Source organism: Amphiura filiformis, chromosome 20, assembly GCF_039555335.1.
Source record: "Amphiura filiformis chromosome 20, Afil_fr2py, whole genome shotgun sequence".
Classification (NCBI taxonomy): domain Eukaryota; kingdom Metazoa; phylum Echinodermata; class Ophiuroidea; order Amphilepidida; family Amphiuridae; genus Amphiura; species Amphiura filiformis.
The window spans coordinates 29715000-29742129 of NC_092647.1; the positions used below are offsets into that span (position 1 = coordinate 29715000).

Below are 27130 nucleotides of genomic sequence, written 5' to 3' on the forward strand. Positions count from 1 at the left end.
CTTTTGGTTGAATCAGTGTTTGTTAAGATATCTTGTAGTTTTGGTAGTAGGACCATTTCGTAAAGTACTGTGCGTTGAATAATCACAGTCTCATGACATGATTATAACCACTTACTCGGTGGATGATTTGCAGTTGGATATAAACGAATTGACTATACAGGAAAGTATACTAAACTACTAACTGAAGGTAAGAACGATTTTTTGCGTGTGGTGTAAGCTTAAAATTTGATCACATTCAGTCAGATCAATGAAGCATTACAAATACAAAACATGAACTTGATATGGAGTTCGTGCAATTGCTGTATTAACCTTGACAATAATAAGGTAGACACAAGTATAAAACAGGAATATTGCCAACTTGTGACAATTTATTTTTCAATAATTACCTTTAGGAGAGCAACATTGCATTTACGCATGCGCTAAAATAAATGAGAAACCTGATTGGTTGGTCCGAGTTTGCACACACCCTCTCTTTTGTGGTTCTTCAGAATTCCTGGTAGTGTGGCAAATAACTGAAAACTGTCAAAGTTGGACGCTATGACAATCATTATCACCAAGTATGACTAAGAGAGATTCGGACCAAAAGCTTTTTATGAACTAGTTTATTGAAATTATGAAAGTAAGAGCAGTTGAAGTAGATCATTTGTAAATTTAAAAATCTTGGATTCACCCAATTATGATTTATCCCGGAAATCAATAATGTTAGAAGGATAAACTGGATAATCCCCTGTAATATGAAACATTGTTAAATAAGGATCTTGAGCAGTTAGCAAAAGATATTATATTAATTTTTACCTGATCACCAGTAGCGTAGCCAGCGGACACCTAAAAAGGGGAAGGAAAAGCGGAAAATGGGGAGAACAGAGAGAAAGAGGAAGGGGAGGAGAAAGAGGAGGGAAGGGGGAAGGAGAGGGGAAATAAAACGGAAAGGGGAGGAAGGAGAGGAAAAAGAAAAGGGAAAGGGAGGAGAAGGATCTTAAAAATAGGGACGATACTGACAACCGGACTGACAATTTTGCCGCTACGCGCCTGCTGATCACTGAACCATAATGGGTACTATTTAACACTGGATTTACATTGAAATTACTGATTTTCATCTTGATGATAACATAAATTAGAATGAAAAACGACTCAAACACATGTGCATATACAAAAAAGTGTAATTGTGTATGCATGAAACTTCATAAATAGCTATATTTCTCACTGAATCACAAACATTAATCCTTCAATGGGTGAAACCGAAATCAGGAACATCTGAGCTTATTAATCTTCCTTTTTAAATTTACTTATTTAGGGTGAAAAGGGTTTCAAAACACAATGTAAGATACCCAGTGTTGGAAACTACAGCTTTTTTGGGGCATGGAATTTCATGAAACCCGTATTTCTCAGTGAAAACGATAATAGGAGTAAAAACAACACTCACTGAATGCATAACTTATCAGTATGTCTGATAAACTTTAAAACAGGCGAAGTGATGTTTCGATTCTACTAAAATGTCTCAGTTGAACTTTTTAAAACGCATTTATGTCACAAAGCAGATCCATAAGAAGAGGAAAATAACTAAACATGATTGGTGTACTTGTGCAAAATAAACGCTAAATAGTTTATAAATCTTTCATGTGTTATGGTTTAAACCATGAAATTATATCGAAACAACAACAACAACAACAACGCACTTATATAGCGCCCAACACCAAAGAGGCCTCTGGGCGCTTTACAAAAATAAAACTTACAACTACAACCTAAAAAGTACATCTTAAAAACTACCAATTAAAAACCAGAAAATTATACACAAAAGCATCAAAAATGCTTACAACGGATTGTCAAACAAATCATCATCATCAGTCGGCTGCGGAGCAGGCGACTACAAGCTTTCTCCAACTAATGCGATCTTGGGCAAGCGAAACAATTTTGTTTGGCTGCAGCATCCCTTCAGTAACTCCCTGGAGGTGCTGGACATACTGTAAGTACAGTGTGCGTGGCCGTCCGGGTTTCCTCTTCCCATGTGGTGGAATATAAAGTGCATATTCTTTTACAGGTTCGTCATCTTCAAGACGCAAAATATGGCCGAGAAATTTGAGTTGATGAATCTTGACTCTGGCAACCAGTGGAGTGGTGTTGGTCAGGTTGCAGATGGTTTCATTTGGAATCCGATCCACACGCTTGATGTTTAACATGACTCTGTAGCAAGATGTTGCAAATGCATTGATCTTGTTTTCCATGTCCTTGGTACCCAGCAAACACAAAACGTTTTCGACATCATTCGCAAAAGGTTATAAAAGGTTGTCAGAAAACGTTTAAATGTCGGGTTATATAAAGGATATATTAAGAGTCTAAAACGTTTTCATAACCTTAAAAAACTTTTTTAATAATATACTGCTAAGCAAACAAAAATGTTTTACAGAAAACGTTTAAATGTCGGGTTATATAAAAGGGTATAAAAACGTTTTAACAACATTCCAAAAACATTCTTGAAAACTTGATACAAAACATTCTAAACAGAATGTTATTTTGGGGTTGAAAAAATATTTTGCGAAAAATTTTTGCCCAAAATATTTTCAATAACGTTTTAAAAAAGGTTTTGAAAAAAACATTTTAAGAACATTTCTGTGTTTGCTGGGTTCAAATATTTTAACATAATGTTATTTAAGTATTGACGCAATATTTGGCAAAAATGTTTGTAAAAACAGTTTACAATAAAAAATTTTGAAAACATTTGAAAATATTGTTGTAGTGTGTTTTTCATACAAAACGTTTTAAAACGTTATCATGACCTTTATATAACCCGACATTTTAATGTTATTAAAACGTTTTACCTAAACCAAAAGCCAAAATATAACTTATTTAAAACGTTTTTAAAACGTTTTTGTGTTTGCTGGGTAATTACCCATGACTCGCACCCGTACAGAAAGACAGTAACACACGTTGTCTGAAACAGCTTGATTTTTGTTTCAATTGGCAGGGACAGGCTTCTCCAAAGGCGTTCCAGTTTCAAGAAAGCTGCCCAGGCTAGTGCTTTTCTTCTTTTTAGGTCTCCAACACTAGAGCCCATCTTGGAACCCAAATACTTGAAGTCTGTGACATGGTTGATGGTACTACCATAGACTTCAAGTGCTGGTTGGGCGTTACAGTTTGCAGTCATATATTCTGTCTTAGGTGCGCTGATTACAAGGCCTAGATCTGCTGCTGCAGTTGCAGTCCTAGTAAGCTGTGACTGAGCCCGGTCTATGGAAGATTCCAGCAGGGCAATATCATCAGCAAAATCCAGGTCATTCAGCATCTAGGCAGGATACCTGCTTGACCGACGTGGGTAGGTAACAATTCCAGCGTCAATTCCAGAAGTTGATTTCATCAGAAGGTAGTCTACCAGGATAATGAACAGGAATGGTGTCAAACAAATATAGTCTTTAAAAGTCTCTTGAAGATGGCGAGACTGCCCAAAAAAGCCGTAGTTTCCTACACTGGGTATTCTTACATTGTGTTTTGAAACCTTTTTCACGCTAAATAAGTCAATTCAAAAAGGAAGATTAATATGTTCAGATGTTCCTGATTTAGGTTTCACCCATAAAATCTGTATTTCTCAGGAGAAGCTTCAAAATTGCATGCTTTAAACAACTTTAAAACAATAACAAAATATTTTGCAGAAATTGAATAAAATACGACATCGTTGACAACATCATTCGAAAAAGCTGAACTTGTTGTCACATATTCTGCTTTTTTGATTTACTTTTAAAATAGACTCTAATGTTATTCGAAAAATAAACATGCCTTGCATTGTACGATTCGGGGCTAACTGTATTTGGTAAGATATCATTCATCGTGTAGGTTTAATTTGACAATGATAATCACGTCGTCAAAAATGGACTGCTTTTATGATGTCGCATGTAGAATGTTTATTTTATGTGACAAATAGTGTGTAAATTCCTTATTATTTTCTTTATTTTTTAATATCTATTTTCTCCATTCTTTGCCGTGTTTCGATTTGATGGGTCAAAAATAATTATTATTGCTAATTGATAAATGACAGTGCATGGGTAAAGCGCTTGGCTTCGGTGTGTCAATTTACTCGTAGAAAAAAATTGAGCTAGGTTGGAATTCCCCTGATGGACAATGAACTTGTCCCAGTCTACCCGCATGAAACTCGAAGAGCTGATCCCGGCCTCGATGGGTATTATATGGGGTCCACAACTTATAAGTTCCCCCTAAATACTTTTAAAAATAAATCGAAAAATATTTGACGAAATGCAAACTTGTCAAAAAGATATGGGTAGCCTTATTTGTTTTACACATGTGGACCAAATTTCAGCGTCACACGTCATTGCGTTCAGTCACAATGGTTCATTATGTAAAAAAAGAGACCGTTTTGAACAGTGTTAAAAGTTGCATCTAAGCATGCTAAGTCCATAAGGACTCAGAGTTTTGGAATTAAATCTAATACTGGAACTTACTTTTTGCAACTATTGCGACGTTGCGTCTGGAACCACCAGACTTCATCAGGCAACTGACCCGTTGGACGGGTAACGTGATAGACGGCTAGGTATAGACCCGATGGCCCGGTCCCATGCATGAGATAAGTTAAAGCGGAGTCCCCCTTTCTTGTTTAATTCCAAAACTCTGTTTGAAACTACTGGATGACTAAGAACATTCACTCATTCCATAGGACTCAATTCTTAAACAATACTTTAGGCCAGGGATATTCATGTATTTGTAAAAGAAAACTTAATCATTGGTATTCCTCTTCTTCTTCTTTTTCAAAAGCAAAGCAGGTGTTTAATTATTTCCTTTTTAATGATAAATGGCTGAGATGGAAGGGACCATGTTAAAAATGAGGTTGACCACCTTATCAATGAAAACACAACACTGCAAGAGCTAACCCGAGCAATCCAACATGTATGGAACAACATGGATCAGCAACGGGTCCGGAATTTAATAAACAGCAATGCACTTGTCAACAGTGCAGGAGGACACATCCCCTACTAAACATCTAGACTTTAAGTTGTATTTCCATTACAAACATATGGACAGGCCTGTTAGGCTGTATTGTTTGACAATTGACCCCTATGGACTCAGGTGCAACTTTTAAAACTCCCTCTTTTTCTGGCGCCCTCTACGGAGGGGCCACATATAGGCATGACTTTGTGAAAAGCTTCTAATGTCAGTCTTGCTAGATTTACTCCTTAATTGTTTTGCTAAAATTATGCCCAGCTCAGAAATAAAACCACAATATGCTAGGATTTTATTTTATTATTGTTTTCTGATATGCACGGGATAAAATGATGTGTGTATATTCTTTGTTTAAAATACAAAATTAATGGACTTATAAAAACACCAAATAACCCGTGACCTTTGTATGGTTTAAACCAGTTTACCGCCTCTTAGAACCCGATAGACGGTGACATTTGACCATTCTAATTATGTATGTTTTGAACATGTTTGCACATGAACTAGTTGTTTACAGTGTGAAGAATCTACAACATGCTCATCTATCAGGGCACAGTTCTTTAACCCCAATACATTTGTGCATTCATTGAATGACCTTTGAAAAAAATGTGAGTACAAAAACTCATACTTTGCAACTTAAGGTCAAATGTTGCACTATGATTGTTTAATTGAGGTTATTGATAATATGCCACTGGAATGAAGCCATTGTGGTCCATAGTCTGTGATTGCACACGGTGCACCTAATCCTTAAACCAACACCAATTAATTATAGTTGACCAACACAACCACTGACCAATCATGAAATCACTAATTGGTTTATGCATGTGCTTGAATCGACTGCTAAACTGATTGTGACCAAAGATATTATACAGCTCAGTATCTTTGTGGTGACTATCTCTGATAAAAAACATTATTTAACGAAAATCAATTCTGGTCAGCAGAGAAAGGAATAAATTCGGAAGACATGACTGTGTTGAAGGTCAGAAGTGTATTTGCAAAAATAATATTTATTGTAATATGCCTAACTGCTGGGAAGGGTTCCTAGCAAGGGAAAGGGAAAGAAACCCCAATGGCTATTTTGTCTGTTTAAAATAGAGTTCTATGGCCGACTTAAAGTCATAATTATGACGTAATTTTGTTATTTATTAATTAATTTTTAGCAGAATTAATAACATAAAAAATGGGCTGTGCCCGTTTCATGAAGAATAACGATCGATCTTACCCTTGATTTAACAGGCCTGTCAATTTCTTGGTATTGTTTGATATGAAAGGAGGGTATGATTGTTTTGTATTAGTTTAAGTATTTCCTGGCCTCTCTTAGCCACATGGTTGGCTACAAAAGACACAGAGTATACCTTAGGATAATTATGATAATAATAATAATAATAATAATAATAGCTTTATTTATACACGGTAAAAACATGTTCAATACAGTATTGTTCTTCCACATGTCCGTGTGGATATTAAAATATTACTAACAAACACAAGTTAATTTAAAATATAATATATTAGTGTACATAGACTAAAAACTAAAATTAATACGATATTTTACTAAAAGACAAAATATATATAATTAATAAAATAGTAACCCTGCATTCTTCCTCATACAGTCACACTCTCACATGCACTCCTCTCTCTCAACACACATCCTCCATACATCTTTCTCACAATAAAACGTTATAATATGATTTATGTACAAGTTATATTTAAATTATTAAAACACATCATCAAGACCACTATTGCACAAAAACATACAAAATGATAAATTATTCAAAAATATTATTAGGAAATAAATTATTAAAACACATCGTGATAATTTGCAGGCCCACTATTGCACAAATACAGAAATTTCATATTAATATAAAATACTATAAAAGTAGCACCTACGTTCATCTTCATACAAGCACACATATTCCCACATCATACACTCCACTCACCCCTGCTTACATACACGCACACCCCAACTCACCAAGCATATTGTTAAACCCTTTCATCCCCTCAATACGCATCATCCATACCCAAGATCCATACATCATATACGATTTATATACAAATTAAATTTAACTTATTAAAACACATCATCAAGATCACGTTTACATAAATAATACAGATATTAAACAATATAAAATATACAAAATGATAAATTATTCACAAATATTAAGAAAGTTGTTTAAAATGTTTCACATTGCACATGCTTCTAGCATTGTCATCAATCGAGTTTCACAGTTGAGCACCTCTATAACTAAAGCTACGCTTCTTATATTCAGTATTTGGCGTATCCATGATAAAAACATCTTTATTTCTGGTGTTATAACAAGTTTCTTTTTTAACAAATCTATTGCACAGATATTTTGGTGCTTGATTGTATACAAGTTTATGCATTGTAACTGCTTTGTTTATGTATAACTTTTCTTCAAGATTTTTCCAGTTTAAAACATTTAAAGCTTCTGTACTTGACTCATATCTACTTACACCTGTAATAATTTTTGCTGCTCTGTTTTGTAAGACTTGAAGTTTATTACTAAGGGTTTTGTTACATCTTCCCCAAACAACATTGCAATAGTCAAAGTAAGTGGCAACAATGCTTTTATAAAGTAGACACTGATGGAGTTTGGGGATAAAATTAGCGGCTCTCCTTAGAAAGTACAAACCAGTTAAAACTTTCTTTCTCACTGGCATGAGTGCGCCGACCCCAAGTTTTCAACATTTCAGGATTGTTTCTGGACGGAGGTCGGGTGAAAAACGAAATTACGTTTACATGACTTTGTCGAAATTCGTCGTGTGACAAGAATGAGTGTATAGATGACTAGGGGGAAGCTTACTTATTTGTGTCTTCTAGTTATCCATCATATACCCTAGGCCCTGCATAACGAAATTCAATAATATTCAATATCCAAAGCAATATCCTCACTACAATAGGCCCCCAAAACAGAACTCCCACCCCACATAATCGCAAATTGACACGAAAGCTTCATTCCATGAAGCATTTCTCTCGTATTTGATCATCTTCTACTCTTCCCTAAAAAAATCATTATAATACCAAATCTAATCACCATGGAATGCACCATATCCCGTCCAGCTCACATTGGGCGCCATTTTGTTATTTACATAATGAACCATTGTGACTAAACGCAATGATGTGTGACACTACAAATTTGCCCAGATTTGTAAAACAGATAAGGTTGCTTATAATTTTTTACAATTTTACATTTCGTTAACTAATTTTCTATTTATTTCAAAAAGCATTAGGGGGAACTTATAAGTTGTGCAACCTATATAATACGCAGGCTGATTCGAGTCCTGCGCTTGTACAGAGCTGGGTCCTTAAGCTGCACCACCGCGCCTGCATGTATAGAAGGTAAAGCGCAAATATGTGATGCGATCAAGCAAAATTAGTCGGAACTCGGAAATATTGAATTTCCAGATATAGCCAAACAAAGGAATTATTTCCTTTTGTTTCCTTTTGTTTTGGAAACTCTTTGATTGCTTATATCTTTGGAACTGGTTGTTCAATTTCAATGGAGTTTTCTGCAAAATCCAGCTTTGTAAATGTTTTTACTATCCTATAAGAAACTGAAAATTCAATATTTCCGAGTTCCGACTGATTTTGCTTGATCGCATCACACATGTAATTACTATATAAATCCGTGGCCAAAAAATCTTGTTTTTACGAAAGTGTAAGGGAAATTGGGTCGTAGGTGATGTTTACTGAATTACTAGTAGAATAAGAACCAAAAGAGTTAGCCATATTTATTGTTCATAATCATTATAGTTGTGAAAATATTGTGTTTTAATGAGGCTGCGGTAGTGAGGTGGACTCATTAACTTTAACCCAGTAGAATATATACGGTATACGTGTCACAAGTTCCTTTAACATAACATTTGCAGGCATAAATTCATAATTTTAGTTTATTCTATGCCATCTCGATGTTTACTAACTGACTAAGGACTTTCATTGCAATGAATGCGCTTGTGAAAGATTGATAATACGCGAATATTCTAATTTTTGTATTTGCGCAATCGTTTTGCAGTTATGTGAATATTATTATTAAATTTTGTCACATGAAAAAGATCTACATTGAAAACACAGTTAACATGTCATATTGTAGAACTAAGTCCTCAAAAATGCATTTATTTGGAGTTAAAGAAAAAGTTCGGTGGCACTTGACACAGTGACTAAAGATTGCACTCGAATTCAATACTGTCCGGAGAAAAAAATCCACCCACTTGCTCGCCATGCTTAACCTTCAAACTGTCAAGTACGTTACCTCGCTAATGATAGAATATCGGCACAACATAAACTGGTTTTCGTTTGATAGAAACAGTTCAAATCGAAGAGGAGCAAAAAGACTTGATCTATCACAAATTAAGGCTGTTTATTATTATAGAAATATCTAAACATTAAATCCTACGTAAGCAGCCAGATTTCCCCCCTGCTATGTAAACTAGTGTAATGGCAGAACTTCTATAAAAATTAATACTTTGAGTTTCAAATTACAAGTTACTGTTTACAGTGCAAAGGGATGGTTCTTAATAGGCATATTTGCTTCATGAGATATAAAAACATCTTTTTTCTCAAACGATATACATATAAATACGGGTATTATAAGTTCAGAGCAGAGTGCTCGATACATATTATTGTAGAGCATAGAAAATCTTCTATGCATAGTGCAACTAAGAGCAGGGCCCTTAATAGTTTTACGCATGACGATCATATGAAAAGGGTAAATATTTTTGTCCAGTAGTACGTATTATGTCTGGGACACGCTCATATTCAATTGTCACAGTTGAGTGGTCTTCCATACTGATATCCGTTGCAAGACAGCTTCAAGTTCAGGTAATATGGGAATAGATTTGATCAGGGTTATGTTGTACTGAATAAATACTTGGGTAAAATAACGTTTTGCCAACCGTTTCCATGCTATTAAATAATATTGCCATCATGTATTCATGTCTTTTAAACTAGGTACTCTAGGTAGAAGTAAATTAATGTATAGGTCTGTAGGCAAAGATAGCACAATTAGTCTAAGGTAATTAAAACGAAAGCTACTTACGCAACGGATGATTTCCAATAATTTGGTAAAATTGAAAGTATCAACATTTCTATGAACTGGGTCACTTGAAATTTCCAGAAAGGCAAATATTTGTTTTCCTAACTGAAAGTTCATATTTGGACCAGCAATCTTGGTGTTGCTTCTGTCTTCCACAGCAACATATATTCTTGCCTTGAAACATATTAATGTCTTTATTTCTTTATTCGGTCCTTTATTTCATTATGCATACACACTATACACATATTGTCAAGGCTCAGACAAAACACGACACTTAAAATACAGCAAAACAGGAATGTGTGCCCTTACTGTACATCACTATTTAAGGGCTATGATAGCGACGTTTGCACAGTATTTATGAGGGACATGAGAGCACACCAGACACACCAACTTGCATTCTGAAAACGAGGAATATACTTTTCATATCAAATAATTTTGATATTTTTGAAATTCGCAATATAATACAAATTTTATGACAAATTATTAAAAAATTATATTTTTGACTTTTAACAGTCCTCGAAATAAACTTTATAAATCTAATGATATGTACTTAAAGTGTAGGTAGATGGAAGGAAAAGCCGTTCATAATTTGAAAATGTTGACCTTTCGCATACATTTTTCACCAAAAATATCTTTGGAATTTCCAGTACATCAACATTATGACCTAGTTTAAAGTATAAACTTATATTTATAATCATTATAGCGGCAACTTCACAAAATCACAACTTTACTTCCTTAATTTTATTATTTTCTTTTTTCTTTTCTGGGACTTATGTTACCTTGAACAACAACTACAATATTATGAACAGCAACAACAATAACAACAGCATCAACAACAACAACAACAACAACAACAACAACAACAACAACATAAGAATACAAATAAGAATAAGAATAAAATAACAAGACTAATATAAGAATTATATTAATTATTATCTTACGGACGAAATGAAAGCAATAATTTACACGTTCATTTCCAAGTATATGAAGTGGGCAAATTTCTTTGTGTCCATTCAATTGTTAATTCCGTTGGTATGTACAATTTGGTATAAATACTGGTGTTGATTCCTTTCATTTTCATTAGTTTGCTACTACTCTTATGTGTATAACATAAGTGATCCAGTGTTTATCAATGGTGGATATACATGTCATTGAGAGGTAAGTTGAATGTTTAGTTCCTTACTAAAACCATAATACTACGGGACACAAAGTCTCTAGTTAAATTATTGCCAATGAAAACTATCTGTTATGCTGGTATATAAAGAGTATGCAATTTTATTGGCGAAAACTTTGGACAAAGAAACACAGCTATTTTCGGTGTCGGTCTTTATTTGAGGTGAATGGTGGAAGTCTTTTCATTAATATTTCGCATATTAATTAAGGGGCATATCCACAGCCTCATCCCCCCACTTTTCTCAAAAAAAGTTAAGATTTTTATATCGCTGGAAACCTCTGGATACATAATGTTTATGTACAAAATATCTCTTGCAGATTCATTCGTTTAGCTAATATATCGTGAAATTTGAATTTCGTTCTGGTGCACCAGAACGAAATTACAACGCATTGTCTATGGAGCAGTGTAATACACATAATCATGCATAACTGGCAAACGCAAAATCGGAATCAACTGAAATTTTGGGAATAGGCTTTTTTCGTGGATATGTACTGAAACATGTCATAAAAAGAGGATGCTAGGATCACGAAATCCTCCTTTAATTAATTAATTAATTATATCAATACCTTCAGCGTTTGCGTGTGCATTATTTTGACCTGACATGGTATGGTATGATTATTAGATCTAATGTTAGTTAAGAATAAAACTGTATTGCGAGCAGAAATTATTAACTAGAGCTACTGTGGCTCAAGACTAAAAACGAGCCACGAATATTAGGCGATGGCTTCTGATTTAGACGACCTTTGCTTGATATTGGACCCCAACCATTATAAACTACAAACAATTTATTGCTCTCGATTAACAGTCTTACAACAGGACATACTCATTCATTTATTATAATTAGATAGGCCTAGTTTTTATCGCTTTCACTTTCTTGTGAAACTCGTGCTTCACAATTTTCAATTTAATCACAGTTTCTGTACATATTCAATGAAGAACACCACGTTCCAGCTTTTACTATATCGTAATTATAAAAAAAGAAAGTTCTTGGAGGAAAGTACATTATTCCACAGGGCCTACATAGCAGGGGTAGCTTGCTCTATGGGATCATAGGTGCACTCTATAGCTCTTAGAGGTTAAAATTATTACTAGGTCGCTATATAGGGCTCACTTGAGCCCCTTATTTCCATTACTTTGGTTTTCACAATTTTGGGGACAAAATGCATGTTTTTACCGCTTGTTACCCAGTGGTAATTTATAATTAAGTGATTTTTCGGTGTATCGCGTATACAGTGGCGTAACTAGGGGGCAACGTGCCCCAGGCCCTACCCTTAGAGGGGCGCCAAAGTGACCAATTCAGCGTCGGTTCTGCGCCCTCCAAGAGATGAAAGTCAAAATTGTGTGCAATTGTTTCAAGAATTGGGGGGTAGGCTAGAGGTGCCAATTTTGTTTCTTGCCCCGGGCGCTACCAACCCTAGTTACGCCAATGCGCGTATACCAATCACTGCGGTATTTATAATCATTAAAGCGTAATGTCAAGCCCGGTTTTGGTTTTGGTATAGGCCTATACCCTGCCGGTTACGGTCACGTGCTCGGGCTGGAATATACCGGTCTCGACTACTGCACTGACAGACACACACCCCACACCCCACGCACCCCACACATACATTGCCATGGGCGTCAATTCCGGGGGGTGGACGGGACAAATTGGTGTTTCTGAGATACAAAATGTAAGAAAGGATTTAAACAAGTAGGCAAAGGTTTAATAGTGATCCGATGTTATATATCATACAAGGCCCACTATTATTTTGGCTTCTTTTCAAGCAATAATATGTCTACATTTAATTTTGAGCCAACAAATAAGGCACAATAAAGAAAATTGCTATTTCATTCCAATGCCTATAATTATCGTCAATGCCTGCAACAGAATAGCGATATACACAGTTTGTTGATACACATGCACGAAACGAGATCGGTGAACACGGTAAATAAAACAGGAGATCTTCAGGCTTAGTATTTTACATGGTATTTGAGTACACCATTGGGCATTACAATTACCCAAAAAGTAGAATTTCGAGAGCAAATCGCACATTATGGCTTGAACAAGGCACTGTCCGTTCTGGTCAGGTAAAAATCTTATTATTCATTCTACCAATATTCAGGTGTATTTGTTGATATTCTGCATAATATATGAGATTTTATTTTATTTTCATTTTAGGACTGCGACAGAAACCCTAATATTATGGAACCAGGTATGGAATTAACTGAAAAGCAATCCGCCACTCTTGTGACACCAAAAAAAGGCAAGGGAAAGGACAGCACTGATAGACCGAAAGTTGCGGAGAAACCAAAACACACGGTAAGAATAATTTAATAATCTTCTTTCAGCATCTATTCGTCTATTGTGTCCGATTTGATCGCTGACATTGGAAAATGTTGCCAAACAACATGCATGAAAGTGCACTGGACCTTTAGATTTTGTCAGGTGGTGGGCAAAATTGCAAATTTGTCCCTCTGGCCATAGACCCTTTAACCAGCTTCCAGAACGTGCTTGAAACTTTTAATGCTAAAAAGGACCAAAAGTTGAGTAATTTGTGAGTAAAGATGTATTTTCATTGCAAGTCAAATTTATCTCGGTATTTCGAGACTTGTCTCCGTCTGCCCAACTACCACCCAGGGAATTTGCTTAAGTGGATTCTGAAATGTTACCAGCTGAAATATTTCAACCTTTTACTCTGTTGGTGATAAATCTAAATAGATTGAACGATTTTTGGATCGACTCTTTCCATTTTTGAGGTTAGTGTCCATGAATCTGCTCCATATGTAATAGCAGGGAGGATGCATTGGTTGTAGACCTTTCTTTTAAGGCATATTGGAAGATTGCCTTTCATGATGGCGCTGTATCTTCCAAAGGCTTGCCACCCAGCTTTGATTCTCTTTCGAATTACAAAATCTTGGCTGGTTTTTATCTCGAAGAAAGAAGCGTTGTCCAAGGTATACATATTCCTCGACCTGCTCGATTTCAACCCCTGTTACTTGTACTATCTTTAGGATTGTTTTTGTTTCTGTCATAAGCTTTGTTTTCTTCATATTCATTTATAGTCCGGCTGCCCTGCTTGCCTCATCCAACTCTTGTAGTATTGTTTCACGTTCATTAAGGTTGCTTGATATAGTGACAATGTCATCTGCAAAGCGTAGGTCACTCATGTGTTCTCCGTTTATTCCTTTTTGGCTCCAGTCAAAATGTGTGATCAGATGAAAAATTCCATATAGTGTGGCTGTAAAGAGTTTTGGTGAAATAGTGTCTCCCTGGCGCACTCCCTTCTTTATCATGATTTTTTTTCACTGACTTTGTGCATTTTGACTGTGTTGTAGCAATCTGAGTAGATGTCTTTGAATATCTTCAGGTATGCGTTGCTGATTGCTTGGTCTTTAACTGCATCCAGGACTGAGTTGGTTTCATTAGAATCAAATGTCTTCTCGTAATCTATAAAAGCTACGCATAGTGGAATGTTGTACTCCTGGCATTTCTCCTTTAGTTGGTTGATGGTGTGAATGTGATCCATGGTTGAAAAGCCTTTCCTGAATCCTGCATGTTCCCTTGGCTGATTTATGTCTAGTATGTTTTCTAGTCGGTTTGTTAGTATCCTTGTGTACAGCTTGTACAAGTTTGAGAAAAGACTGATGGGTCTATAATTCTTCAGGTCTCGCTTGTCCCCCTTCTTGTGCAGAATAATCATAGTGGCTTCTTTCCACTGTGTTGGCACTCTCCCCTTTTGCATACATGTTGTATACAGCTGCTTTGCTAATTCTTTGGTTATGACGTCCCTTCCTTCCTTAATTGTGTCGATGAGCATATTGTCAAGTCTAGGAGACTTCCCTCTCTTCATTTGGTTTACAGCATTCTGTACCCCATTTGTGCCATTGGGTATTTCTTTTTTGTGGTTCTCCGGGTTCATCTGTGTCTTTGTTACTGGCATATAAGTGTTCATAGAACCCTTCTATTCTTTTCAGAATGTGATCTTGGTCTGATATTTCTCGACCATTACTATCGAGGAGGCTTGTGGTTTTCTGTTTCCCTTGTGTTAGTTTCTTATTAATGTATGGCTAGACGTATATCTTCGAATAAAGGCCATATGTTCTTACGATCTCCTGTAATCTATGGCATAAAAAGGCGCCACATTATAATTTCTACTGCATATCCATAAGATTTAATTTTGCATGCCAATTTACAATCTCCAAATTTCCATTCACTCCTAGATCTCTCTGACTGAAGCGGTAAAAATTAAGGAATACAACCCGGATACAAAAAAGTAAGTAAAAGAAATTGGGTGTTTTCTTCGTTCACCTCAGCTAAAACAAAATAATATTGTTCAAACGGAAACTGTATTATTGTCTGCCTTTGTTTCAGCTTGTTTTTGCTATTATTTGTTTACTATTTATAACGTGAAGACCTTTAACACGTACCACGAGCAGTACAGTTTGTTCGGCTTATATAAGGCTGAAATTATTCGGCTTTTGTTATTGCGCGCGTCAATAAAGTCCCAACTCACGCGTGACCTCTAAATGACCTTTGACCCAAATAAAAATACCACATATACATTGGGTAACCACAATTCATTTGTGAACATACCGTTACTGTCTTTCATGATGTTTTCTTAGCAAATAAAAATGTTTGAGGATTTTTAGTTTCATACCACTTAATGACCCCAAATCGGTAAGGACCCCATAGACACTGGATAATAACAATGCATGTGTGCAAGTGGCGCCACTGTTCTACGTAATTTGTGTGAGAAGAAGCAGTTTAAAGGTATTTCGTTTTATACAGGAAGTGACCCCTTAATGACCTTTGAAAAAAATAATACCACATTATACACAGGGTAACCACAATGTATGTGTGAACATATTGTTATTGTCCTATGTTTTTCTTAGCTAATAAAACTGTTGGAAGTTATTTCGCTTTATACCGAAAGTGACCCCTTAATGACCTTTGACCCCAAATATGTGAGGACCCCATAGACACTGAGTAATAACAATGCACGTGTATGAGTGGCACATCATGACATCCAGTCCGCGTGCGGGTGAAGACCATCAACACTACAACAGGCTGCATGCCCTTCGGCGCGAGCACATGAATCACAAAGGCCATCTCCAGCTATAACCTATAGGCAGTGTTAAACAAAGGTACTTCTGTGTAGTCTAGCTTAGCCTTTCCCGTTTCACTCATCATAAACTATTTTTCTTGAATCACAGGTTACAAGCAACGAGAGCCTATGGTAAAGTCAATTTCCAGACTAGGCCTGAAGAGACATCAAGCGAGGTTTGTAGGTCAAATAACCATACTTTTATGCCTACTATCCCAGCAAACACAAAAACGTTTTTAAAACGTTTTAAATAAGTTATATTTTGGCTTTTGGTTTAGGTAAAAACGTTTTAATAACATTAAAATGTCGGGTTATACAAAGGTCATGAAAACGTTTTAAAACGTTTTGTATGAAAACACACTACAACAATATTTCTACAATGTGTTCAAAAATGTTATTGTAAACTATTTTTGCAAACATTTTTTGCCAAATATTTTGTCAATACTTAAATAACATTATGTTACAATATTTGCCCCCAGCAAACAGAGAAATGTTCTTTAAATGTTTTCTTCAAACCGTTTTAATAACATTTAAATGTCGGGTTATATAAAGGTCATAAAAACATATCTAAAACGTTATTGCAAATATTTTGGGCAAACATTTTTCACAAAATATTTGTTCAACCAAAAAATAACATTCTGTTTAGTAATGTTTTGTATCAGGTTTTCAAAAATGTTTTTGGAATGTTATTAAAACGTTTTTATACCCTTTATATAACCCGACATTTAAACGTTTTCTGTAAAACATTTTGTGTTTGCTGGGCAGTAGATTATCAAAAATGTTTTTCAATGTTATGAAAACGTTTTATACCCTTAATATACCCTTTATATAACCCGACATTTAAACGTTTTCTGACAACATTTTATAACCTTTTGCGAATGATGTCGAAAACGTTTTGTGTTTGCTGGGATGTGAGAGAATGTAGATTTGTATAATACTAGGTATCTAGGATGTTTGCATGCACCCAGTACACACATATGTACACGTAACGTAACACGGTGTGTCCATATACGGGTCGTATATGGGCACAGTAAATGCCGTGCTGGGATGGATATGCTGTACATATCTATGGGCACAGTTTACCCCGTTGTGAAAATAAGTAGTACGTACTCTAAATTGTGATATAATAAATTAATAACCATAACCCTAAATCCTAACCCTAAAACATAACCCTAACCCTAAACCCTAATCCTACTTTTTTCTTTTACTTTCTACCCCATAATTTCCCACATTCTTTAAGCTCTGCCCTCTTTCGAGGGGCTAATTTATAGCTTAAGCCTGTTGGATATCAGTATTTCGCGGTTAGTGCTTCTCTGTAGCCCTGCGGGGCAAACTAGTTAGATATCCACATTTCGCGGTTATAGACTATGAGACATGGGCATTTATCTTTCACTTCCGTAGTCCACTCTTGGGCAGAACATAAAAACATAACAAATCAAGAGTAAATATATGTCTGAATTAATATCCAAAAAGTTCCCACGTTTTATTTGGGGTTAAAAATGAGTTTTTTCGTGATTTTTTCCATTTTGCCCAAAAATGTCAAATATTAAAATAGCTGTAACTTTAATAATAAATTGAGTAGAAATTTCATTTCTATTGTAGATGTTACATGTCATATGGATTTCCAACACTGGTGAATAAAAATGTCACAGCACAACTCTAAAATATAAAAAAATGGCAAAAACCATATATTTGACCTAAAAATGTAATTTTTGCATGGGAAAAAAAATAAATATATATTTTCTGGATTTAAAAAATATGTCATTATATCAACCTAGTTATTCTGAACAAAAAAGTTAATGATGGTGAATGTCTGTGACCTATAGTTTTTGATCTATGGCCCTTTCAAATTCACATATGGACTAAAATAGCATGTTTATGTCAATTTTTCCAATATTAGGCTGAAAATGGTACTTTTTGTAATTTTAACAACATTTTCAGTGTTTGGAAAGTGGGAACTTCACATATATTATGGATATATTATAGTACTTTCATTTTAAGTTAGTTGTAGATCCACTGGTAGCTCGGTTTCCATGGCAGAAGCAATTATATCGTCAATTTTACTACTTTCAATGCAGCAAAATCATTTTAGTCATCATTTTACTGCATTGAAAGTAGATAAAATTGCTGCTACCACGGTAACGGGCATACTAGTGTATCTTGAAATAGCTTAACATTAAAGTACAATTACATGTTCATATTATTAAGTGAAGTTCCCACTTTCCAAAAACTAACGAGTTGGTTAAAATGGCCATAAAGGACCATTTTTGGGGTAATATTGGAAAAATTGAACAAAAACATGCTATTTTAGTCCATATGTGAATTTGAAAGGGCCATAGATCAAAAACTATAGGTCACAGACATTCACCATCATTAACTTTTTTGTTCAGAATAACTAGGTTGACATAATGACATATTTTTGAAATCAATAAAATATATATTTATTTTTTCCCCATGCAAAAATTAAATTTTAGCTCAAAAATTGTTAAAATAGCACAAAAATATGGATTTTGCCATTTTTTGTATATATTTTAGAGTTGTGCTGTGACATTTTTATTCGCCAGTGTTAGACATCCATGTGATATGTAACATCTACAATAGAACTGAAATTTCTACTCAATTAATTTTAAAAGTTACAGCTATTTTAATATTTGACATTTTTGGGCAAAAATGGAAAAAAATCACGAAAAACTCATTTTTAACCCCAAATAACTCCTAAATGTGCAAAGTAAAACGTGGGAACTTTTTGGATACTAATTCAGACATATCTTTACTCTTGATTTGTTGTGTTTTCATGTTCTGCCCAAGAGGGGACTACAAAAGTGGAAAACCAAGGGCCGTAGAGATGCATGGCCCATAGTCTATTAGTGATTCTTTTTTTTTTATATCAAATATGTCAAATATTTTCAAAATGCACCGATTCAATCGAAACTTATTCTTCTCAGAAAACAAAATAAGAAAATAATTTGTTTGCGCAATGTATAACCTCAGAATCGGATGAAATCATGGGTCAAATGTTATACCTGTACATATTCCAACTGGACTTTGGCTGCATTAGCTCTGAATTACAAATTACACCAAAATTGTGAATTAAGTATAATGTTTGCGAATTCTGATAACATCAGACCATTTTTAAAATTTGACCTTTGTGTATGAAATGTTTCACATTTTTGTTCCTAGCGATGGGAGAAACAATTTGATATACATTACAACATGACAGGACCTTTATGACCTTTCACCCCTCGTAGGAAGCATAGGGAGCGTTGAAAAGCTGGACCAATTTTACTTTTAATATTTAAGGGGAAAGGATGTCAAAAATATTGGTTTCACTAATGTAGGAAAATAATACTCCAAACTTACAGCACCAGAATTTATAACCCAGATCGTTTCTTACCTCCTGCAGTATGCGCGACTAGACAAAGAAACGGATACTGACAATATTTTAGAACTGCTGCAAAAGGACTGGAAACTTACCCGACCAAACCTGTTGTTATCTGTAACAGGAGCCGCTGAAGAATTCAACTGCGAAAACCGTACAAGAGTTTTTGATAGTATTGTGGGTGCTGCAGACAGTACAGGTAACTTTTTATTTGTAAATTCATACAACTAGTCCAATAAATTGCACTTACATGCAGACGTTTCGTAAACTACCAGTTTACTTTTTCGATGCTGTTGTTGCACTGGCGATCTGTGTACAGGTAACAGGTAACAAGTAACTATATTACACTATACTCCGGACTTAAAGAAGGACTTTATAGTTACTTTTTGAGACAGTTTATTATTTTAAAATGTTATTATATTTATACACATAACATGTTTGGCACTATTAAAATAAAATGGTTCTTGCATGCCAACATTACCGAACACTTATTGCGATACTTTATTCCCCCATGAGGAAAAGAAGTAAGAATGACTTTCCAATTGGCAGAGTTGCTTTGCTAAAATACTACGTATAAACGCCTCGAACTTTTGTGAATGACAAAAAGAAAAAGGAATGGACTTCTTTTCATGGCGCTGGAAATGCTTCAAGGAGAATGCCATATTTTTTTGTTGCAGTTTTCCAGTTTTAGAGCTGGATCCATGTCAGTAATAAGTTAATAGTGTGGCTAAAAGATGAACAAAACTTGCTTCGTGTGTTGTGAATACAGTATAGGGTCGGCAATTGTCAAAAAAGTTAATAGCAATAATTAATTTTCGCGTTGAATAAACGAATAGATTAATACATTTACTTCTTCTTCTACTTTGTAAGTGCCTCCCTCATATGTATGAGTATTAACGCACTGCGTACAGACAAGCTGTACTTATTTTTACTCTGGAACCTAGAGTAGATGAGTGTATTTTTGAAGTACAGTCAACAGTACCGGGATGATTTCGAATAGCCTGTGACGTTCTTTAACGTGCACACTACATTAATGTGAGAAAATATGCATGTACACTGGACCGACAGCTTAAAGTGCCCTCCGAAGCACTAAGCAAGTAGACTGAAGTGCCTTGCTCAAGGACACAAAGAGCCGGACCTGGGATTCGAACCCTTGACCCTTGGATTCACAGTCCTACGCCTTATCCGCTAGGCCACGCTCTCCTCTATAACCCGTCAACGTTTCTGTTTCATGTTTGTAAAGATGCCTGGATCATTACTGGAGGTACCAATGTGGGTGTGATGAAATACACTGGGGAAGCCGTCAAGAAACATCAAGACACCACTGGAAAAGATGTAACCACAATAGGGATAGCAACTTGGGGAGTTGTTAAAGAAAGTCATCGAACAAAATTGACACGCACAGAAAAGGAGGTAAATCGCTATTTTGTACTAATAAACAATATACATGTAAATGGCGACAAAAATATCTTATTAGAGGCTCGGAAAGATTTTTTATATGGGTGTGAGTGTTGGGGGACGTCGATATGAGTCATCTTTTGTTGAGCGATACGCTGAGGGAGAAGGGCTGGAGAGGGATATGGGGCGTGGTTTTTAAAATATGTACATTTTACACAAATGTTACCTGAAATTATAAATTATGCCTCAAAATTACTTTTACCTTCAAATTATAAACTTTTCTATACAATCTATACTTAAAGGTGAACCTCATTGAAAATAAAGTTATATATCAATGGAAAGCTTATGATATCAGGATATTAAAATATTTTTTCCGATTTTTTGATGGCCAATAAAGCTGAAAAATTAAAAAAATGAATGAATTTTTGGTCTTTTTTAAGGCGCCCAAAAAGCACCCAAATCAATCGTCTTTGACCTTGAGAATGCTCGTGACGTAAGCTCAGGGTTCGCAGTCACGTGATCCTACTCAGAAACATGTAAACAAGACTTGCTTCCTGTACTTTGCAAGCTGCCCGGCAAGTCTGATTTTCACAATAAAGCTTGAAATGAGAAGAATCTTCAAGTTGCTGATTCCTTCTATATATATTAGAAATAATAGAATTATTGTCAACACGAAAATGTTCCGTAAATTTTTGACAAAATCAGTCATAACTGGCTGGGTATAACTGGGTAATTGAGTTTGAATTTCGCGCTGGGATCAATTCCATGCGCAAATGATTGCTGCTACCGTATACCGTTCATGTCATGGACTGAATAAACATGATCGAATGACAAATTAAATAACTTGTTTGTGACATTCCCTATTCTTGATTCATTTAAAATATCTGATAAAAAAAATATCGTCTTGTAGTAATAAAAAAATAATAAGAAACCGCCGATTTCATCAAATCCAGCCCATAAAGGTTTTCATATTATAGCGCATTGCGGTAATACATTCTCCCGGTACATTCTTTCCACACAATCACGATTGAAAGAAACAGATACTTTATTATAAAATAAATACAATTTAGGCTTAGACCGTTATTTGATGGAATTCTGAAATCTGAATAAAATTAAAATATTGTCACTTGTGTCACGATTCTTTTAATGATACTACCATCAGTGTACTGAAAAAGTGAAACATTCATGTTTTATGGATTACCGAACACGATGCGTAAATTGCTGCTTTTATGCTGAAGAAATTACAGGCAGCCGCGCCGATCAAGGTGGGCAAACACAGCGACTCGCTTCGTCTCTCCGGTAGCACAAGTTCATGTTGCGCCGTGTTTCAGCAGATTTGATCAATCGTTCCCTTATATTTGGAACATCTACAGGAATAAATGTTGCTGATGAAGTAGCAATAAGTTCGAAATATCAGAATGTGAATATCAAATCGGTCATTTGTCTGCAAGTACAGTACGTACAGTCGCGGATACGGAACACTCGGCGACTGAGTGAGTTCACCCCGCCCCGTATGTATCTACGACTTCGCCTATCATACATGACCGGTTGTAAAGTTAAGAAATAATTGAAAAATCCCGTACATGTACTTTATTCTATTCCTTCATTTTCTCATTGTGATAAGTTCATCTCAACTTGGTGTGACGATCTGAACTGGTAGCACTAGCAGTTATTTTTTGCAATCTGTTTTCATTCCAGTTCTTCGGCGAATCTTCGCTCTTCGTGCTTTACTGTAATATTCCCTGCATATCGTGGATGGCTTGGCCTATCCCAAATCACCCCGGCCAGCACTTTTCCCATTTTTAATCCACACACTTTATTCAGGAACTTCATTCTTGATTTGATCATGATGTTTCCTTCATGTTATTCTTATTTTATTGAAGATATTTTTCATGTAAAGTAAGTTGGCAATGACTGAGTTCGTGCATTGACCCGATGCATGCCACAGTAATGCATGGACATTGTGTTTACAATCAAACCCGGAAGTAACTGTGTGTCCCCGTGTTGACGTCATCATCGAAAGCGCCCAATTTGAACGATTTCGTTTTGTAATTTAGGGGGGTGCCAATATCCAATCTTTGCATGGAGATTATATCTATCCTGGTGCGTTAGGCAAATAAAAAATATTCTTTTCTGCTTCCTGGCATCATAAGCTTTCCATTGATATATAACTTTATTTTCAATGAGGTTCACCTTTAACCCTAAAATCCTGAATTACTTCCGATATTTCAGAAAAATACGGCACTAATGTTTTAGATTAAAAATATTATCACGTTCTGCCAAATGAAACATAGCTCAATCCAAATCACTTATTTAGTACTAACGGAAGATAATAAAACAAATTATTTTATTAATTTCGTGGGAAAAAACCCCGAAAACATGCATTTTCGCCATGTTTTCTGACAATCGAGTCACAAGTCTAAGCATCCAAAATGCTGAGTATAATTCCGATACTAAAACATTTTCCACCCTGATGTTGCAGTGACGTCAGTGCGCATTTCATTAGACGCAACTACAAACCGCTAGTGTTTGCTCAAAGCGCTGGCGTATACACACACGCGCTTACAGATGCTGCATAGATGCGCGCGCGGGACAGCTGCTTCAACGCTTTGACGTCACTGCCACATCAGTGTGATAAATGCTTTGTTTGTGCTACTTGATTGGTTATATGAATTAAACATGTCTTTTCCAAAAATTAATATGCATAAATGGAAATTATTTTTTTAAACTTTTATTGTCAGTTAGTAAAATGATTGACGGGGCCCTTGTATTGGGGTAAACCAACGCCTTTTCCCATTCCGGAACAACTGTTACGGATCTCAACAAATTGCAGTATATTTGACCCCCCATAGAGCCACAAAGTGACCTTTTTTCGAGAAACACTCAAGTACACAACTAAAAACGAACAAACTATATGCTTGCAAACTACGTTCATCATAACGTCAGCCTGCTACACTAATTGCCTAAGTCGTGTTTTTGTTGTTGTAATTTTGAGAACAAAAAACAAAATGTGGTTCAAGCATGCAACAGTTACGTAATGACCCTAATTATTTGAATAATTCCGTTTCATTTGTATCATTATCATTTGTTCTTGTGCAAAGATTGGTGAACAAATATGTTTAAATGCATGCTTAAACCATATTTTGTACTGTCACACACCCCTCACGGAAATATCCTGCGCCTCCTCGAGCCACTTCCGGTCCTGCCGGGACTCGAACCCACGACCCTGGTATTAAGAGGCGAGCGCGCTAGCGTATAGACCAAAAGAGGACTTCCCCGTCAGGCTTATAACACTAACGCACTTATACCTCCGTGACATGCTCCCCCTCCTCGTAAGGCGCATCCTCGCGCCTTACTTCCTCTGTTTAAACTGGTCGTCCTTGATACAAGGCATACTCGGCCAGACTGGTCGTCCTTGATACAAGGCATACTCGGCCAGCCATTTTTGTGAACGCCTAACCCTTTCCGATGGGTGATCCCCCTGGTGTTAAGAAACACCAGGGACCACCGCTGCCACCATAATTTATGTCACAAACCCCTCACGGAAATATGTTGCGCCTCCTCGAGCCACTTCCGGTCCTGCCGGGACTCGAACCCACGACCCTGGGTTTAAGAGGCGAACGCGCTAGCGTATAGACCAAAAGAGGACTTCCCCGTCAGGTCTATAACACTAACGCACTTATACCTCCGTGACAGTACTTTGTTCTCAAAACTACAAAAAATGCAATTGAAGACCTGAGCGCAAGAAGACCGTAAGTCCACTTGGCCCCTCAATATGTAAACACTGAAGTTGCGTATAGTTTCGTATAGTTTAATACATGTTCAGGGGCCAAAACAAATCTTTCACAACCTTTCATGATGTTTTCACCCTGGAACAAGCATTAAACATGATAAAACCCTAAGAAACTTTAGTAACTTTAGTGTATACATGTTGAGGGGCCAAGTGGACTTACGGTCTTCTTGCGTTCAGGTCTTCAATTAGCGTAGCAGGCTGACGAAAGTGACGTATACAACCTTGATACATATTCAGACATCAAAATCAAATGCAACAGTATTGAAATTACGTCGGTTTGACACAGATTGAAGATGCCAAACACAAAAAGAAAAAGGACAACAGCTTCATTTGGGCAAACCTACGAGGACAAAAAGAAAAGAATTCTCTTGGAAGTTATCTGCCTCCCAAAGAATTACCAGATCCAAACCAAACGCAATCGGAGGAAGAGGGAGCAGACCTTAACCCTAACCATACCCACTTCATCCTAGTAGATAGTCACGTAAACAATAAGTTCGGTGGTGAAATAGATTTGCGTAGCAAGCTGGAAGGTGCTATATCAAGTAACTGGAGAGAAGTCAATCCCAAGTCAAGTAAGTTTAACTTTATGGTTATACCTGTATTATTTAATTCTAAACTATTTAGTAAATGTCAGTAAGGCAGTGTTTATATTATTTTAACCCTTACACTCTAATTCCTTATGGACCCACAATAATTACCGTATTTTTATTATTGCATCGTGCAGGATTTTATAAGGGTGTGTGTGTGTGTGTGTGTGTGGTGGGGGGGAACATCAGTGTCGTAAATTTCTTTGTGACATGGGGAGGGAGGTTGGTGTAAAATCCATGAACACATGGTGAAGCGAAGCTGCCAATGATCAAATGTGAACATTGAATCAAGGGCGTCAATCCGAAATTGATGGGGGGGACAATGTTTGTGAAATATGACTGGTAAGCGGGCATGGCGTCGGGCTTGCACGGTGCAGGGGATTTCTGAAGGAGATGTGCCCCTCAGTCATTGGAAAATTTTACAAAATGAGCGTTAAATGAAGGCATTTGGTGGATACGATTTACACTATTATGAAATTGTACTATTTCACTATTGTGAAAAATGACAGTTGGAAAACTTGAAAAATGTTCAAAAATGTGCGTAGCGCACAAAAAATTACAATTTTACACTATTGTATACCCAAAATTAAGGTATTTACCAAATATGTGCGTATTTAAACAGAACTAGGAACAGGGAACATATTTCTTTTTCTTATTTTTCTCATTGAGTTCTCGGCGGGGGATCAAAGAAATGACTTTAAGAAGGAAATAATTATTTAGTCCATGCAATTTAATATTTATTCGGCTTTGTCATGTGAATCTGTGCGTCCTGTTCACTTTCTTCAATCCTTCTACTTCCGTTTTTTTCCTCAGTCTGGTTTTATTTTCCCTTTCTGTCACTGGCGTACCAGATACTAGCGGTAAGGCATCAGGTTATCGGCAAAGCTTTTAAAGGGTAAAGTTTAGGTGGACAACTGCGCGTATTGTTCACATGTGCTACGTTAGTGGTCTTTTTTGGCCCCATTCAAGGTGGATTTCATTTGAATGTGAATTTGAAGTGCACGCGGGGCGCGAGAAAACTTTGAATTTTAATACCATTTTAGCCAAAAATTAAGTTATAATACTAGTAGCCCTATCCCTAGAAGTCATACCATAGAAAGCAGCAATTCCAAGGAAACCTGTCAAAAAGGATCATTGCTTTCCCTTTTCGTATAGATCAGAGTTATGTAAACATGGTAATGAACATTGATTCTACTAATGGTCTAGGTAAAGGAACAGAAGGTACTGCTCCTCTGAATGGAAACGTGAATGATGCGGTATCACCAGAAAATCCATCCACTGAAGGTGAGTTACTATTAATATACAGACTGGCTTAGACTTTTGTATTAGATGTATATTTACTATATCACTGAGCCCTTTCCCATTCGCCGTAACCTGGTAACGTCATCCCTGTCCTGGACTAGATTGAAGAAACGTAACTTTTTATAAACTCACTATAGTTTGATCAGCACGTAATCGGCGGGAATTATTACGCTGAAAAGTAAACCCATGTTAAGAGTGATAATTACGGTTGATATATCTGGTCTATATTGTGCGTGTTAAAGAAAATGAACTTGAATGAATAATTTGTAATACTTCTTTAGAGATGTCGCAAGACAATTCCCGAAATAAAACATATAGATATTAATCCGTGATGTTATACATTTAAGGCCCGCCTATTACGAGCTGATCAAACCATAATGCTTTTTGTAATATTAAGATGTGGATTTTCTGTTTTGTATAG

The 27130-nt window shown here is 36.1% G+C and overlaps 1 protein-coding gene across 1 annotated transcript; it reads left to right on the forward strand.

Moving 5' to 3' along the window:
* The first annotated feature begins 96 nt into the window (after positions 1-96).
* On the forward strand, positions 97-26723 carry LOC140142253 (transient receptor potential cation channel subfamily M member-like 2). Its single transcript, XM_072164221.1, has 9 exons — positions 97-187; positions 11077-11150; positions 13325-13465; positions 15367-15419; positions 16360-16426; positions 19654-19828; positions 20873-21042; positions 25107-25392; positions 26614-26723. Exons 3-9 carry the CDS (start codon positions 13349-13351, stop codon positions 26721-26723), a joined length of 978 nt encoding a protein of 325 aa, XP_072020322.1. The 5' UTR covers positions 97-187; positions 11077-11150; positions 13325-13348.
* Positions 26724-27130: the final 407 nt, after the last annotated feature.